Genomic DNA, 17,527 nt, shown 5'->3' on the forward strand with positions numbered 1-17,527 from the left:
TATAAATTGATACCTAAAAATCCAGGTTTAAGCCAAGCCCAAATTCCAGACAGCTAAAACTATCAAACAAGAGGGAAAAAAAAAAAAAGAACGAACTTCAGACCAGCCTGAACTTTTCCCTCATCAGCACATCTCAGAGAAGATCTACTTGACCGTGACCTGAACTGAGGATTGATCTATCACTGCCATGCTCGAAATTCAGTCTTTTCCTGGAGGCCATGTTTTTAATCATGTTAGATAGAAGTCTTCCTCATTCCTGACCAAAGTGCTAAAGCACATTCTGATCCCCCTGGTCGCCAGCAAGGGATGCAACAAAACAACTTGCCAAGACCCCACTTGAAAGGATCAATGCCATGTGGCACTGATTTGCCATAAATCCAGCCTGTTTCTGGCATGTTTATAGCACAGCAACTGGCACCTGCAGGTCACGCCAGCTTCCCCACCTCAATGCCCATCCCCTGCATTATTCTCCAGACCCCTACGATGCAGGCTGTTTCCTTGAAATGAAGATGTGAATATGAATCAACAAGAGGCAGGTGGTGTCTGTCATAGGGATCAAACCGAGCTTGTGAAAGTCAACCTGGAGATTTTTTTTTAACCTCATGAAACAAACAAACATGGACGAAAACCATCACATTTCCAACAATTAATTGTTTTGACGGGTTGCTCATATGCCTTAACACCTTCACGGTTAAAAGATGCAGAACACTGGATAAGAATATGGGAATCTGCCTAGCACAAAAACTGTGGGGCTCTTGCCAGTGACTTTTGGGCCAAATCCTGTTCTTGCTTTTAGGGATTTGGTTTCTGCCAAGGATGTGACAGATTCTTGGAGGCTAGAAAGCCATTTTGCTCCATCTCATACCCTCAGGGAAGAACTCTTAGGACACTATTGATCATGGCTGGAAAGGGGTGTATGTGGCATTGATCTTGAAGGATAAAGGGTAAAAGGATGGTAATGAGTATGAGAACATTTCGCCCCAGGAGATCACAGCCTCTTGTCTCTGGAGATAGAGGACTGGATGAGATGACCTCGCAAGAACTGGTCCATTTCTAAGGTTCTCTGAAATTGATTGCCCAGATGTGGCTGAGATTTCTGCACCTGGAGAATCAAAGGCTACTCAAGGTGAAGAAGAACACTATAGAGGCTTGACTTGGCTTTTTGTATAATCACTGCTCCCAGGAGTTTAGGTGAGTGGGAAGGGGTCGACAAAAGGATAAGTTAATCAACATTTTCAAAAGCGCATCTGTTCACCAAGCCTTAAAGAAAGAATGGCACACTGGGGAAAACCCAAATAAAGGGAACATTTGTACAAAAAGCAACTGACTTTGATAGCAATTTTCTCTAGTCCCCTTGCTAATATTCTTGATATCTGTGTTTGATTAAGAGCTTTTTTTCTTAAAAGGCCCTTTGCCCTTCACGGGCCACTTTCCTTTTCTGTTAAACCCAATAGGTAAACCTGAGCCTGTTTCCTCAGGATGTTGGCAGGAAAGGAGTGTGGCTCTCCCGCCAGGTCCCTGTAGTTCTAGCTAGAAAAGGCAAGGGTAGAGAGGAGGGAGAAATGGTGAGCTCAAGACACAAAGGGGAGGCAGCACCGCCCTGATAGCAAAAGACAGCAAAAGCATGTAGGGACCAGGGACTCGGAATTGAATTGAATTGTTCTTTTTGTAAAGGACAAACTTGGAGAGGACCTTTTAGGACTCTGGTTCAGTGGGTGTGTGTGTCTGTGAGTGGGAGATGGATGAGGGAGAGTGGAATGGGCCACACCTATAGGATAACACAGATCAGGAACGGATCTTACCACCCACACAACTTCCACTTTCAACCTTTGTGCTCCCATGACCCGATTTCCTCTGGGACCCTGTGTAGATTCAATCTCAGGCCAGTTTGACTCCAAAGCCTGAATTCTGACTCTCAGTACTGTGTTAGGGCCAGAGGAGGCCTCCCACCCCCACCCAGTGAGTTCTTTGGATATAGACAGGACACTGCAATTACCACCATATCAACACGACCCTCTTCTAACAGGCTAGTAACGGATCCTAGTTGACTGGATATACACTCTCTGGCTGTTTGCCTGCATCGCTGGCTCACCACTTTGATGGGAACTCAGGAGGACTTCTCATGAATGCGAAAATCTGATTTGAAATTTGAGGCTCATGGTTTCCGTGACAGGCATTACTCAGAGGGGGGAAGGCTGATTTACCTTGTTCTTCCAAGGGCCGTCTTCATTAACCAACCAATTAACCAACCATCACTTATAAAGGGGATTTACAAGGTGCCCAGGAACCACACTGAGGACTTTGAAAAATGGAGATGTATGGGACCAGATGTCTACAATCAAGGCCCTTCAGCATGGTTGGGAAGCAAAGACCCGTCCATGCCATAACAGCAGAAAAGAAAGCGGGGCATTGCAGAGGGGACTCCAAGTGCTGCAGGCGTCCAGGGTGGGGACTGGACACATGAGGCTGGGCCGCTGCCAGGAAGGGAAACATGCGAGTGGGGAGGAGGATGCTTTGGAACTGAGGCTGCTGCGAGGTAGGGGTTGGGGAGTTCTAGCTCCTTTATCTACGGAAAGGAATGGTTCCAAACATAGCACCTGAGTCTTTTCACTCATATACCGATCCCTTGGTGTTGGCTTGAATTCACTTCTACCTGATCCATTAAGGAATTCAAAGAGATGGCCATGCCTGGCTACAGATCTTCCACCTGGATTTCCCTTTGCGAGAGTCAGGTCTCTGCTCCTCCCCCTCCCTGACCAGCTGCTGGGAGCCAGCAGAGTCAAAGGAAGAAGTGAACTCATGCAGGACTGGAAAGGACTTTCATAGAGTTCAAGTCATCAAGTGAGCAGAGTGGCCACCCCTTAAAAAACAAACAACACAATTCAACAAAATCTGGTCGTTTTCATATTGCGATAGAAGCCTTGGCTGCAAAGTCCCGTTTCCCCAGGAGCCCCTCCCCTTAGCACCATCAAGAGGTGGGTTAGGTACACAGTGAAGAGTGATTCAAGTTCTTACCCATTCCCTCTAGTCCTGATTTTTCAGGGCAAGAGGCCTGTAGGGGCTAGTTATGAAAACATTCACTCACTGTTCCAGGAACTCCCTCCACACCAGAAGAGTCACAGACTGTCAAGTGTCCTTGTCAGTAAATTGCAACACTATGGCACAAAAAGTTGAAAGGCCATACCGGGTCACAAACCAAACCTACAAACCTACTCTAAGGAGATGTGTTTCTCCCTGCAGGGTCTGGAACGCTGCCTGGTCAGACCACACATGCTATGCAGGGGAAACACCCCCAACACTCCAACCTGCAGCCGGGAAATTCCCCACTGAGCATGCTTCAGGCCGCAAACAGGAATGCCCTCTCTCGGTCTTTCCTTCCCATCCTCTCCTTCCCCGCCTTGTATATGCATGCACACATGCACACATGCTTTATCTTCCACTCTCCCTCATTTTCTTCCATTTTTTTTTTTCCCCTCTTACATGAAGATTCTTTGGAGTTAAGACTGCTTTTCTGCAGGTACTCATAGAAAACTTTCCACCTTCACTTTCCCAACTTCTGCTAGGCTGTGGTCTTCTGCGAGTGTATTGGCATTGACGTTGTTCTGTTTACTTTCTGCATCGTAAAAGGAGCTTCGAAAGATTGCTCGGGGAGTGAGAAGCCTGCCCCAAACCACTGGTTATTTTTAGATAAATTATTTAGGGCAGCCCATTCCTGGGTCACTTGAATGTAGATAATTTCAGGATAACTAACATACTTGTCTATGAAGAGTTCCTTCCATGCCAGCTCCGAGCGGTGGAGGCCTGGTTGCTGTGTATCTGAGGGGAAGCAGCATGGGCTATGGAGGAGCACTACACTGGGAACAGGCTGCCTGCTTCTTGTCTGAGTTTGGCGATCCACCCCGGGTGTGAGAGCCTGGGTGAAAGCCCCTGGGTCTCAGTTTGCTCTTCTGTCAAGTAACCACTGGCGTTCTTCCCTGCTCTAGAATTCTGTGTCTTATGGGAAGAAAATGAGAAAGGTCAGAGGGCCTTTCAGATGAGGACTCTCTCAAGAAGCTGCTGGTTGAGGCAGACAAGGTGACTCCCACAGAAAAGGGCCCCACACTACTCATTGCCTCAGTCTTCCCCCCAGGTCTGTCTTCTCCTGGGTCGCTGCTCCCTGAAGGCAGCCATCTTAAGGTGTGTGTGTGGAAAGAGAAGACCACGAAAAGGACAGGTAAAGGGGAAACCACAAGGTCCCCTGTTTTCGATACTTGCTCATTTGCCTTAGAAACCAGCCCTGCTAACTGGCAATCAAGGAAGTAAGAGGGTAAATTATGCCCCAAGTGTTAAGCCTCCACCTTAACTGATAAAACCAGTTGATAACATGGCCACTTAACCCACCAAACTGCAACCAGCCTTTAAAGCAAGGATTGGAAGAGTCTCTTACACAAAGGGGATCATCAAAATCATTCATTTTCACAGGTACAGGTGTCATCGCCTCTAAAGAGGAAGAAATTGAGGAAGGAGGGTCGAAAAATGCAGTAAGTCATTGAACAAATCAGTGGTGAATTGAGTAAGCCACATTTTCGACACCTTGTTTGGGGCTGTGATTTATGTGGGATAAGCTCTTGGCTACTTAGAACCCTTGCTGAATTTGATTCCAAGTTCTTGAAACCCCTGAGCCAGCTAAATCACTGGACTGTTCAGATGGGAGTAGTCTTCAGAAAATTTTCTCAGCCATTTTGTTTTGATCCCAGCAGGAGATATAACACCGAGACTGAAATAAATGAGAAATAATGAAGGACTAGGAGCTATTTCTTGGCCTTTCGAAGTGTTTAATTCAGTTTAACACTTAGTATTGGCTGAAGCTCCCCCCGCCCCACCACACTTAATTTCCCTAATTCAGTTTGTTCATCCCCAGTTGCTACAAGGAGCCAAGAGTTCAGATGTTGATGAAAACTTTGCCAAAGCTCCTCCATTAGGGAGTCAGGGTACTCGAGAGCCATTTATCCCTTGCCGGGTTTGGCTTCAGTTTAGAAACACCACCAGAAGATCCTTTATCATGGGTTTTTTCTCTTGGGCTGACAGCCAAATATATGCAAAGTCATGGAAAAAATAGATTTTGGAGTTTTCAAACGGTTTCAGTCTGGAAAACATGGGGGCCTTGGTTTGAGATATCTGGAGTCTGAACTTGAATTTAGCCATTATTTTTTATTATTTTTAGTTGAATAACTAGGAGAAAACACTAAAAAGCCCTGGAAATACCAACTGCAAATGAGAAGGCTGTGAAATGACCTAATAATATTTTCAAGTGTGGAGGCGGATGAGCAGCTGAGGCCAGAAGGGCTCCACTGAGCCCCAACGATGGTGTGAAAATAAGAAAAATGCAGCCAGAGAAATATTTCGCTGTAAAGATGGGATTCACAATTGTGCAGGCTGGAAAAACCCAGCTACGGTGATGGAGGAAAATTCTGGAATCTGTCCTCCACCGTAAGTCTTGGAAAAATCAGAGACATTCTTCATGACTATAGGTAGACGTGTCAACAAGAAATAGGCTCTTCTTTTGTTGGCTACCTTCTTAGAGTAGGAAGGTGAGGAAACTATAAAATTTCAGGGTAGAGGTGTCCCTCCCCAATCTTATTTTTTCCTGAGATAAAAGTCTTACATTTTCACATTTCAGAGAGCTCCCCCGGTGGGCTTTAACATTTCTCCTCTCCTCCAATCCTGACGCTCAGGAAGGGTGCATACTGGGAACAGCACTCAGGTGTCATAGTTCCCTATGACCTGGGTGAGTGAAAGGATGGAGTCGAAGAAACAAAACTGCGTTCGCTCCCCATGTGATCAAAGATGTCTTCTTAAATCTTCCCCTCATATTTCATAAGTCCCTGAAGAAAACACCCTATGCATCTCACCAAGGGAGTTTGCTATACTTAAAAGCTGGGCTCTTCTTCAGAACATAAGAATCGACAATTCTGTGAGATGTTAGGGGCTCCATAAAGGTACCTCTCTCTACCCATTCGGGGGTGATTTCCCCCAGAAGCCTGCTGGTGACCAAGGACTGTAATTATCACATAAGAGAATAATTTGGTCTCCAGTAAGAATGCAACTCCTTGGAGGAAAGTAACCAATTGAGTTTTGAGGGAATCTGCCCCACGCTTTTCTGAGAAAGGGTTTGGTGATGGTGTGACAGTGACAGAGGAGAGTAGGAGGGGGGCGCCCAGGAGAGGGGGATGATGCAGAAAGGGGAGGTTGGAGGTTGAAGACTAGCAATATCTGGCACAAAGGCAGATGGGCGGAGACAGGTCCTGCTTGGGGAAAGAGGAGGGGATGGTGGCCTTATGAGGATTTGCAAAGCCAGAGAGCCATGACAGTGTGGTGGGCCTGGACTTCCCATGAACACTGTTCCTGAGCTCACCTGCTTGGTCTACAGTTGGCCGAGGCTGATGAGGTTCCCTGGTGGGGGGGCTGCTTTTACAACCCACGTCAGCCCCTGTCTAGGTCCTAATGCTGCTCTCCGCATCTCAGTGCCCACTGTCAGAACTGCCTACGCAGAGCAACGGGGAGTCCACACGGGCCCCTGAGGTCCTCATACCCCCTCTCCCAGGCCCTGGGTGGCAGTTAGGAAACACAAAGGGACAAAATGGTTCTTTAACAGTCTGCTGAAATGCAGCCTCAATAATGGGGGATGGCTGGCTGAGAATAGGACTTTGCCCTCTAGCAAGTCAGAGAACTCCAGTCCAGGCGTCGTGTTAATGAGTCCTGCTACCTGACAAAGAAAGCGCGATTGCTGAAAGCCAAGACATGGTATACTATCATTCCAGTTCTGGATCGGAGCCCTTGCTTAGGGGGTATGTTAGTTAATGATCTTTAAAGAGTTCAATTTTGCACAATTAGAAGACAAAACAAGGCGTGTGTGCATGTGTGTGTGCGTACGCGTGTTTGCAGTGACATATCTCTAGCTCATCCATACCTCGCGCTCATGCTGCTCTCTTTCTTGAGCCACCCCGAGTTATCTACTTGAACCCCATGCCCAAGAGGCAGACGTCCTGGATTTTTTGGCAGGTCAGAGAAAAAGCCCATAAAACCCATATATGGCAGTAGACACTGTCCATTATGCTCAGAGTCAAAGTCCTATTATTTAAACCCTTTGTCTTAGCACATAGTAGAAATCAGGGTGACGCTCTTGGAAGAAACGGTGTTTTGAATAAACAGGCCCCTTGGTTTCTCTTCCACTTGCCACTCCTTGCTGGAGCCATTTGGGGCCAGCAGCTTGGCATGCACATATAAACCTCCCACTAGAAAACCACCTCACTCCCCCTGGTGACTTTCCTTGGGTCACATCAGCCCCGAACCTCCTCGGAAGAAAGCTGGACACCACCTTTTGGCCCGGAGAGCCTGCTCCACTCAGGCCCAGTGTGGGGGCCTCGGTCCTAAGGCCACAAGGATTGGAGACTTTCTGTCGGCTTGTGGGCCTGCTTGTGGCTGCTGGAATATTTTAGTCTGCAGCACAATACGGTGCACTGACCTTAAAGGATGTTTTTTTACATGAATTTTTTAGTAGAAAACATAAATAAATAAGAGCAAGGCACAGCACAGTCCCTCTTTGAAGAAACCAAGTAGAACTCATTAATCATGGAGAACAGGGCTCTGCCTACAGAAGCCAGGCATGGAATTAACTCCTGTGCCACGGCGGCCACAGCTCCAGTGAGCTGTCATGTACCGCCAGGCCCACATCCTCCAGCAATGGACAGTTTTTGAAAAAAGTCCCCACAACTACAATTCCCTGCAGTTAAAACTATCTAAAGTCTTCTCTGGCAAGCACTCCACCCACTTTAGGGAAGAGAGATAGTCACAGAGATCACATGGCCTGTGCAGATGTGGCAGGGGACAGAACCCAGGATGTCCACTAGAGATCCACTATCCTGCACATGGGGACAGATGCACTGTGAAAGGTAATCCTCAGCCATTTGCAGCATCCCTTAAAATGAAACTAGGCACACTGTTTGACCCAGAAATTCTGTCGGAGAGAAATGTGCACAAAGAGGCAACCTCAAAAATGTTCATCATGGTATTGTTTATAACAGGGAAAAAAGTGAACTAGACACAACCCAAATGCCCACAGGTAAGGGAGCAGTTAATAAACTATGGTACGTCAACACAATATGGGATGCTATGCAAGAGCTAAAAAGGATGGGGTAAGTCTGGAGGTGTGGACTGAAGTATTGTCAAGATTTTGTTAAAGGAAAAGGAAGAAGGCTGTCCAACAAAGGAAATGCTGTGAAATCATTTATGCAGAACAAAACCAAACCACGATCCAACCAAACCACACTAACTGGACACAAATATACATGTTTGTCATGGTATAAATCAAAGCCTGGAAAGAGATACCTCAAACTGTTTCTCGTGATTACTCTCTTTGGAGAAGAGATTGAGACTGGTTAGCAAGGAAATGGACTTCTGCTTCTTCTGTGTTATTTGCATGTTTCCAGGATGTAGTTGTGTATAACTTGTAAGTTAAAGAGAGAGTGAGAAACCCAGGCAGTTATTATCCTAAAATTTCCCCAGCAACTTCTTTCAGGATCAATAACCACTCTGGTCGTAAGCCTCCAAAACAAGATGTTTCCCTACTCAACACCCAGACTGCTACTAGAATGTCCATTGCTGATTTTTCAAACCGCCTTTCCTATTTCTTGGTCCAATGCCCATGGGCCTTTAGTTTTTTTTTGGCTCTTGGAGGTCAGTGACAGCAAAACCCAAGAACAATTACTTTACCCAGAAGAGAGTAGAATGATTCTGGGTCTTCTGCCCACTGGGCTAGGGGCAAGAGTGGTTTCTGCTGGTTACCTGGAAGCACCTAGATTCTCCACGGTGCCATACTCTGCTAAAAGGGGTTTTATTTTTTGGAAATTTCATATCTCTTCAGTGCTTAGGTCTGAGGCCAGACGGAACTCCCCCACATAGCGCAAGGGTACTCTGGCTGAGGCATGTGGCCTGACGCCTTCTAAGGGTGTGGGTTTCTGATTAGATCTCACCTCTAGACATACTTCAGTGCACCTGATCTGTGTCAGGCTTAATTAAATCCTACACTATTCTTAGCTTTTAATTTATTTATGTAAGGCGATTCTTTTCCCTGCCGACTGTAAGACCATCAGCTGGCGTCCCCCTCTCCCCTCCTTCTGCTCTGGCTGGATTTGTTTTGTGTTTTCTTTGGGCCATCACTGAAGTGGATGAAAGGCAAATTACAGCTGTGAGAGCCCCAGCAATGTGCACAATTAAAGAGAGAAAATAAGCTGCACCTACAGATCCGCAGTTTGGCTCAGATGGGTAGCCCACGACGCAGACAAATCGAAACTTAAAAACGAAGCTCTTTTCATCAAAGATTACGGAAAGGCCACAGTGTTTGTGCAAAGCAATTGCAAAGTCAGTGAACAGGGGTGAGGAAAATGAACGCAGTGCCGCTGCAGACTGGCTGGGCTTGGGTGATCTGGGCTGGGGAGGGGGATGGTGTCTTGCTTCAACAGTGAGAACACACACTTAAACCATCATAAAGGGCCAGGTAGGAGCCAGAAAAAGACATACTGGGCCTTGACATCTGGTATTTATGATCCATGGAAACACAATTTCTGTAACATTTATGCTTGAGCTCGGTCTGAAATGCCACACTGATAACAGTGCTGTGTGTTCGACGCCTAAGATTCGCCCTAACAGTCTTCTGTCCTTTTGGGGAAGATAGAATACTTCTAGAATAAGCCTTGGGACTAGAACCAAAGCAGGAGGAGCAACGATGAGATGCTCAAAGGTGGTTCCAAAAATGGTAATCCTAATGAAGCGTAAGGGATGGCTAGTTTAATTTAGTCTGGCAAATTTGGTCCTGGAGCTCAGGAAAATGTTGACTGAGCCTGGGTCTTTGCCTGAAATAAGTACTTTTGAGATGCTTTCCGTTTCTCCTTTACTAATGGGAACAAATGGCTTTAAGGAAACCCAAGGGTTATTTAGACAAAGAGGGTAATTATGCTTTGTCATTAGAGTAACAAACAACGCTTGGGCATTCTACTCTATTCTCCTTCAGAGGACAGATAGCAACATTTATACTGAGCCATCTGTACGAAAAGAGTTTCCTGTAAGATCTGAAAACCAAAGCCTGCTTCCTTTCAGCACCACTTGGACAGGTTTACACATGTAAAAAAAAAAAAAAAAAAAACAAAACACAACTCCTTCCTGAATCTGGGTTTCGAGGGGAAAAAGCAGGACTCTGCTGGAAATAGGGTCTTCTGGACATGTCCCTTTCCTTAGGACCTTTAAGGATGGTTCTTCGACCCCTGAGGAAGGCTCCTGGGTTGATGGAATGCTCTTAATACACCCCATGAGTCGGGGGTGGTGGAAAATCCTTCAACTTCTTCTTGACCACCATTTAGAAGCATTAAACAGCTGGGAGGTGGTATTTCCTACATTTTCCCCCCAGCCCCCCACTGATAGAAATATTTTATATAACTAATCACTAACTACTCAGAAAGGAGAAGCGAAGAAAAATACATGTCAACACGATCTGGCTTTCTGCATAAGTTTCCCCAAGCCCCTCTTGAAGTTTTTATAGAAAGTTCCTCTTACAAACTGTTCCAGCCTGATGGTTCCAGGTTCATAGTCATCATATAATTATCTTCATTACTTGCTCCAAAATGAAGTCTGGAATATTTTGGAGCCTTGAACATGTGGTAAGTTCCCATTTTGTCTGGGAAAGTGCTCATAAACTGGAGATCAATGTCCCCACGGAAGAAATAATTTGGTAGGCAAGGGGTATGATGTCGCTGCTACCTCTCCAGAGGAAGCTATCTGTCTCCATAGGACCGAGGACATGATTCAGCTCCACTGGTCCCATTCCCCCTGCGGCCCCTTGACAGGAGAGTCCAATCTCCAGGGATTTGCCATCAAGAAAAATTTTGTGGAATCACACTGAGCAATTTAGCACTTAGCAACTTTTGCAAAATCCCACACCAATCATAAAAGTTGGCTCAGCTGCTCAAATTGGATAAAACTCCTAACAAGCAGTAATAAAAATAAAAGAAGAAAAAGCTGGCATTCAGCCTCAAGGAAGAAAACCCACCTACCTCCCACAGCAAGGCCCTGTAGCTCAGAAGGCGATATGCAAACTTTGGAAACATCAATTTGTTCAAAGCCTACATTTCAACTTTGTTCTCAGAGGCAAAAGTGAAAAAAAAGCCCAGATGTTTGTATAAAAATATCATCATTTTATTACATTCCACACAATACATTTTCAAATAGTTTCCAATGTCCACAAGTTATTTTGACACACAGGCAACTGAGCAATGCAAGAGATGTCACAGTTACAGGAAGAGGGAATAAGAATAGAAAGTAAAAATCTTTAAGTTTTCTTGTTTTGTTGTTGTTCTTTGGTAATTTTCGATTATTTAGGTGTTTGCTTGCCTGCTAGTTTCATTTGAAAGACAGGGTCTTTTTAAAGATGGGGTATCAATGTTGGAAATATTACTGGATTTCCTATCCTATTCTGGCTTTAATCCCAAAAATGTGGGATAAGGGAAAAGACAATTTCATTTTATTTTCAGTGTCCTGTTTTGTCAATGGGCAATGCTATGATTTTTTTTTTCTTTTTTCTACCTTCACCAGCAATTAGGGGGATAGCAATTGTTAGCATAATATCAAGGAAGGGATTTTTTTTTTCCCCCCAGAGATATGGGTTTCCCTCCTGGAGCTGTTGAGACGGAACCTCTACTAAGGCAAAAATGTTAACCAGCCCAAGCTAGACCTTCAATTCATTCATTCATTCATTCATTTATATTTTAATAGTTGCTATCACCTCTTTGTCTTCTGAGAAGCAACTCTAAACACATGCATGCATGCATTCACCTGTCCAGTCTATTTTTCTTAGAAGAGAGTGATCCTTCCCCACCCTCTATGAAATACAGAATTTTGCTTTCTAAAGCTGCGAAGCATGATTTTATAGAAGAGCTGCCCTTTGAGCATAGTACCTGGATAATACTATGAAAGTTGCTGGGCCAGAGAGAGAGAGTGAGAGAGATGTGACATCCCCAGCTGAACTGCATCATGGGATTCACAAAGATTTGAGCAGTCTCATATTTTCAACTATGGCATGTACATAAAGATGATGCCACACGGGGCATCAGATAAAGACACAGCAAATGCACAAAGTTGTTGTCATCTTCTTTTAAAGAAGGGAAATCCTCAAGGGTATATAGTAACTCAGACAGTTGCTACACTGGCTGGATTTTCCAGGTGTAATTTCCTGACACCATGCCCCTTCACGGGGTGCCTACAGGGACGTCAATCATTTCAAGGGAACGCCTGGCCCCAAATGCACAACTGGATGTGGACACCTGAGATAAAAAGCCCTTAGTGACTGGCATGGAATTCATCACACGGTATGCTGGGCCCTTTCCCCTCCCCTCTCTCTTGGCTTCTTTTTCCATCTTCGGCTGGGGTAGGACACTTGAAATCTCAAGGTAGCTCATGCTCTAGCCTTTCATCTTTTCTTTCTTGGCAGCGCTGCTGTGGTTGAGACAGAGTAGCTCTTTGAAATAGAATAAGAGTGGGAGAGCACCTTTCTTTCAGAAGGATGAAAAAAACCAGATGTGAAAGTGAGTGTGTGCTGGAGGGATCTGCCAGTGTATTCTGAAAGAATGCTAAAAGTCTCTCTCTCCCAAGCAGCCAAAAAAAATTTAATATTTTGTTCTCAGAAGGTACCTGGAGGCTCTCAGCCCAGGCAACCATCTTTGGAGAGAATCTTATCCTTCCCCAGTGGATTCCGAGCAGGAAGGTGAGAAATCAACACCCCCATGGCTGAGCCCCAGTTCGCTGAGCGTCTCATTAAAATACGCATTTCCTATCAATGATATTGACTTCATTATTGAATCTAACCTTTGTGCAATATCATTAGGCAATTTATCTCCAACATCCCTCTCCCTGCGTTGCTTAGAGAAGACACATGGGCAGCAACAGATTTATTTTCATTATATCCTCTCCCGATGCAGCAACATCTGGAAATGCCAGGCCAGCCTATGAGAGTGTATTTGCCAGATGCTACGAATGCTTTAAGGGGTAGCATACTGACACATGAAAAAAAATGATTACTTTTTTATATTTCTTATAATATTTAAATAAGTCAGGTGGACAGTCTTACGTTTTAGTGGCTATAGATTCAGGCACACATTAACACCACGAAAGGAAAGCAAATGATCCCTTTCCCCCATATTTTACAAATACTATTACAGTGACCAATAGAATACCAAAGAATATGATTTTTAACCTTCTTCCTCAATTCTATCCCAAGTCGGGCACAACAACCCCCCCAACCCCCCCGAGTGAGGAGACTTTTAAAAGACCACACTTCAGTCCTTCCTTCTCCTCCCTTCTGTCCTCCACCTCCTGTTCCCAACTTAAAACAGGCTACTGCTTTTCCTACGCCAGTTTCAGATTTGTTATTATGACTTATTCCAAGATTGGACTTAACTGATAAAAGCTAAACATTCATTATGAGCTTCTCTTTTATAAGGCAACATGAGACAGATTTGCTTCAGGGCTGGAAGTCGAGATGGTTCTGCACACACCCGAAGGCCTGCTATCTTGCTACTTCAAAGACTCCAGGAGACAGGACAACGGGTCATGTCTGAGTGCGTTGGGGGGACTTTCCTCTTGGGTCAGATGGGTTGGGAAGGGGACAGGGAAGGGAGGGGCCACCTTTCATCTCATGTGGCCTCTAGATTTTTAGGTACCTGGAGATGATAATGGTAGCCAACAGAAACCCAGCCAGAGCTAGATAAGGCAACAAAAAGCTTCAATCTCTTCTCCAAGTAAACAAAACTAGTACAGTATATTATTTTCTTGTAACATGTACCCCCGGAGAAGTAACACAAGAATTAAAGGGGGTCCTCTCTGAACACACCCACACACACTACCCCCCACAATGAGCCAGTCTCTCTCTCACACCCACACCCCCCCCACACACAGAGCTATTCACACGCAAATGTATACTATGTACAAACACACAGAGCCAGGTTTCCTCTCGAGTCTCCTGGCAGACTGCCCACCGAGAGGAGGTAGGGGATAAGGCAAGGGGAAGAAACAGGGAACCAGTCTCTGAAAGAAAACCAGCTGAGCCTTCAGTTGTGAAGTGCTGAGGGGTGTATCTCTTCTCATATTCCAAGATGCAGCATTAGAGTTGGGGGTGGTTGGTTTGGAATCAACAAAAGGGGGAAAAAAAAAGAACCCAAGGACAATGGTCAGGAGGAATAAAAGCACACAGGGTTTGGGCCCCGAGAGCGAGAGAGAGAGAGAGAGAGAGAGAGAGAGAGAGAAAGGAGAGAGAGAGATGTCTGAGAGTTCACACAGAGACTAGGCGAGGAGAAAAAAGTGCAAAATCGAGGCAACGTGTTTGCAGTCTTTCTCGTTTGTTTTGGGTGCTGTCCTTTGCTTCGGCCCTCAGCAGTGCGAGCCGCGGTCTTGCTCTAGTTTAATGGTTAGGGTGGGCTCCACCGCCAGAGGGGCCCCGTTGGTGTAGTGGGAGGTTTTGTAGGTGATGGAGTGATCGGTCTTCTTGGCCGCATAGCGGAACCGGTGGTAGTGGAGCACCAGGGCCAGGGCGACGGAGACCAGCACCAGCACGGCGCCCCCGGCGGCCATTACGTAATACCAGTAGGCTGGGATGGGCTGCACGGGCACCGTGTCCACTGTGGGCTCGGTCCCTGGTAGGAGGGTGCCCCCTGGTGGAGAGACACAGAAGAGTGTTGCTAGGCTGAGAGCATGCAGACTAATCAAAAAATTAATTAAAAAAAAAAAAGAAACACATACATGCTTTGGAGTGGATAGGGAAGGGGACAGGGGAATAAGATGGTACTGAGTATTTCGCTTGTGCCAAGCCCTTTTAAATGATTGATATTATTTCCTACTCACAACCGTATGAGATAGGTACTGTCGGACCCATTTCACAGATGAAGTCTAAACACAGGCTCAGCAAGGTTAAATGAACAGTGGTTATACAGCAAGTAAGTAGGTAAGTATGGGAGTCAACCAAGAGCTGCATGATTACAAGGCTCTTTTCTTCTTTCTGTTAAACCACAGTTACTCTATCGTAGATAGAAGCGGTATTAATTCACACACATACATACACACATGAATGCACACAAGTAAATGATGCTGAAATGAGTTCCGAGATTCCGTAAGGCTGATTCTCTGAATGGGTGGAAATATTTGGTCTGGTTGGCCAGCATTCTTAGACAGTGTATTAATTAGGCTGGCTAGACTTAAAGGTGAATTCCACTTTGGTTTGCCAAAGCTTCCATGCCCATTGAAATCAGCCTGGTCTTGTCTAAACAGGTCAGTTATCACTGTCAAGCCATGACTAACACATCTTCGTTTCTTTCTTTCTTTTTTTTTTTATTGGATAGAGGATCTTAAAACCTGATTGGAAAGACGTTGCAACAAAAAAAATGTGGGCACAAATGATAGTGGGTATGAGAGAGAGAGAGAGAGAGAGAGAGAGTGAGAGCCAAGGCAGGAAGATCATTCTTAATCACAGAAAAGACAGAGGAGGGAAGAGAAGCTAGCAGAGGATTTCAAAGGCAACCACATTCACTGGCCAGCCTCTGGTTGCCATGGAGATGATATAGCAGATGTAAGCCCAGGGTAACTCTGGGGAAAGACTGGCTAGAGTCCCACTTGATGCAAAACAGTGCTACAACTTGATTCTCCCAAAGATTTACATCAGATGAGAATCTGGCCCAGAATGGGACTAGGAGCTTTGGAGCTTGCCCAAACCAGACATGATCTTTACTTCTGAAAAATGATGCATGCTTAACCTATGAAAGCTTACATCCCTAGTTGCTTACATCAACTGGTGGTGGCCACAAAGGTGCAGCCTATCTAACCCGGGGATCCCCCAGGGAGAGCCACGGCTGGGAGGGGCCGATGCCTTCTTTATCCACCCTTGGTCCTACGCTGTGGGTGGATCTCTCTGCTCAAGGGGCAGCCAGGGCGGATTTCTACTTCCATGCCTCCCCCACGAGACCTGGAGCCCCTCAAGCAGAAGAACTCACTCTCCCACTGATTTCTACCTCAGGGGATGCACAAAGAAGGCGCTTGTGACTAAAAGACCTTCTGAGGTGAAGACTCCTACGTGGGGGTCAGTGGTGGCCAAGTCCTCAGCCTGAACACCAGAATGCCTCTCTTTGATTTGGGGATTGGCTGAGGGGTGGGTCAGACCTTCTGATGTTTTCTCAGAAGTGGGAGAAACATGAGAACCTTTTTCTTGGAATAACTTTTGGAGCCTCCCCACCCTCCCAGGCTTTACTCACTGGCTCCCCCCGTGTGAGGGATCCTCTTCTGCCAAGGTGCAGGATCTGTTGGTGCCTCTTGGGCCCTCAGCAGTGCCGCGGTATAGGAAGAGCTTTGACGGGGATGTGTCACACTGAAGACATACCGGTGGCCATCAACAGCCCCACTCTCCCCTTTCTACCTTGTCTTCTTCATGACCACCTACTCTGTTTTTCTTTGTTCCCACATCGTTTCTGTCTTTAAATAATTTCATTGCTGTAGCTGAGAAAGCTCCTTATTTCCCTCCCTCCTCCTCCCTCTCTCTCTCTCTCTGTCAATCTTTGTGACCATATTGAAAATTATGCACAGAAACAGAGAAAGCAAGGCGCTGCAAACGGCTCCTTGAAATGGCCAGCTTGCGAGCCACAGTGAACTGGTGTCAACTCATTATTCAGGTCACCAAGAGTATCTGCTGCCTGGCAACCGTCCTGCTGTTGGATTTGCACGTGGGCTCAGAAGAAGGCACGAGAAACAACAAAGTGTGTGGGGACGGGCCGACGTTCCCGGCGCCAACCCCCTCTCCCCAAAGGGCATCCTTGGGTTTGCCTCTGATTTCTGATTTCGGTTTGGTGCCACAGTGAGAGAGAAAGGAAGGGGATTCGCCCCCAGGGATTAACTCCCCACCTGAACGAAGCACCTGACCAGACCACAGAGGTAGGAGCACACATTTCTGTCGAGTGGGAAACGGTCACAACTGCCCACCTTCCCTCCAAATCACATTGTCTCAGGTTCAAAGGCTCGCTTTCCTTCAGTCGAGATGCTGGTTTTCAACATTAAATACACTGCCTCCCCCCAAGGCTCAGAGTGCCAGGGCTGGGCCTTAATGCTACTCCTAAAGTGTTTCTTGTGATGGCGACAATGTTGGGGCATGGTGGGGAGGGTCTGGGGGCCCACCGGGGGGAGGGGAAGTCATAATACGTGAAGTACGTGGTCAGAGTCAGAGCGAGACCTCTGGCCTCACAGTTCTGCTCTGCTTTGGAAGACTCACCCCACATTTGGTAGAAGACCCGCTTCCCCTTTCCTACCAATGCTCCTCTCCCCCTAAATCATCAACACGAAGAAAATTTTCATGGCAAAAGTCATTTTGCAGACCACGATGGACGGTGTATTAGCTCCTTAAATGTTTTCCTGGGACAACTGTTTTGAGAAAGCATGCTACATGAGTTGCATTTGTAATGTTAAGGGG

The 17,527-nt window shown here is 46.1% G+C and overlaps 1 protein-coding gene across 4 annotated transcripts in view; it reads right to left on the bottom strand.

The window, feature by feature from the left end:
* Positions 1–17,527, bottom strand: part of NRP2 (neuropilin 2) — a 111,938-nt gene that overhangs the window by 4,831 nt on the left and 89,580 nt on the right. For 2 of the 4 annotated variants that reach the window (XM_028112129.2, XM_028112128.2), the window contains exon 16: positions 14,137–14,732. The exons of the other annotated variants lie outside the window; for them this stretch is intronic. In XM_028112129.2, coding sequence (XP_027967930.1) covers positions 14,452–14,732 — 281 coding nt within the window. In that variant the 3' untranslated portion in view covers positions 14,137–14,451. Of the gene's footprint in view, positions 1–14,136; positions 14,733–17,527 lie in introns of those variants that run through there. 4 annotated transcript variants of the gene reach the window in all.

Source organism: Eumetopias jubatus, unplaced genomic scaffold (assembly GCF_037043125.1).
Source record: "Eumetopias jubatus isolate StellerSeaLion01/CBP00866 unplaced genomic scaffold, mEumJub1_p1.0 scaffold_3, whole genome shotgun sequence".
Taxonomy (NCBI): domain Eukaryota; kingdom Metazoa; phylum Chordata; class Mammalia; order Carnivora; family Otariidae; genus Eumetopias; species Eumetopias jubatus.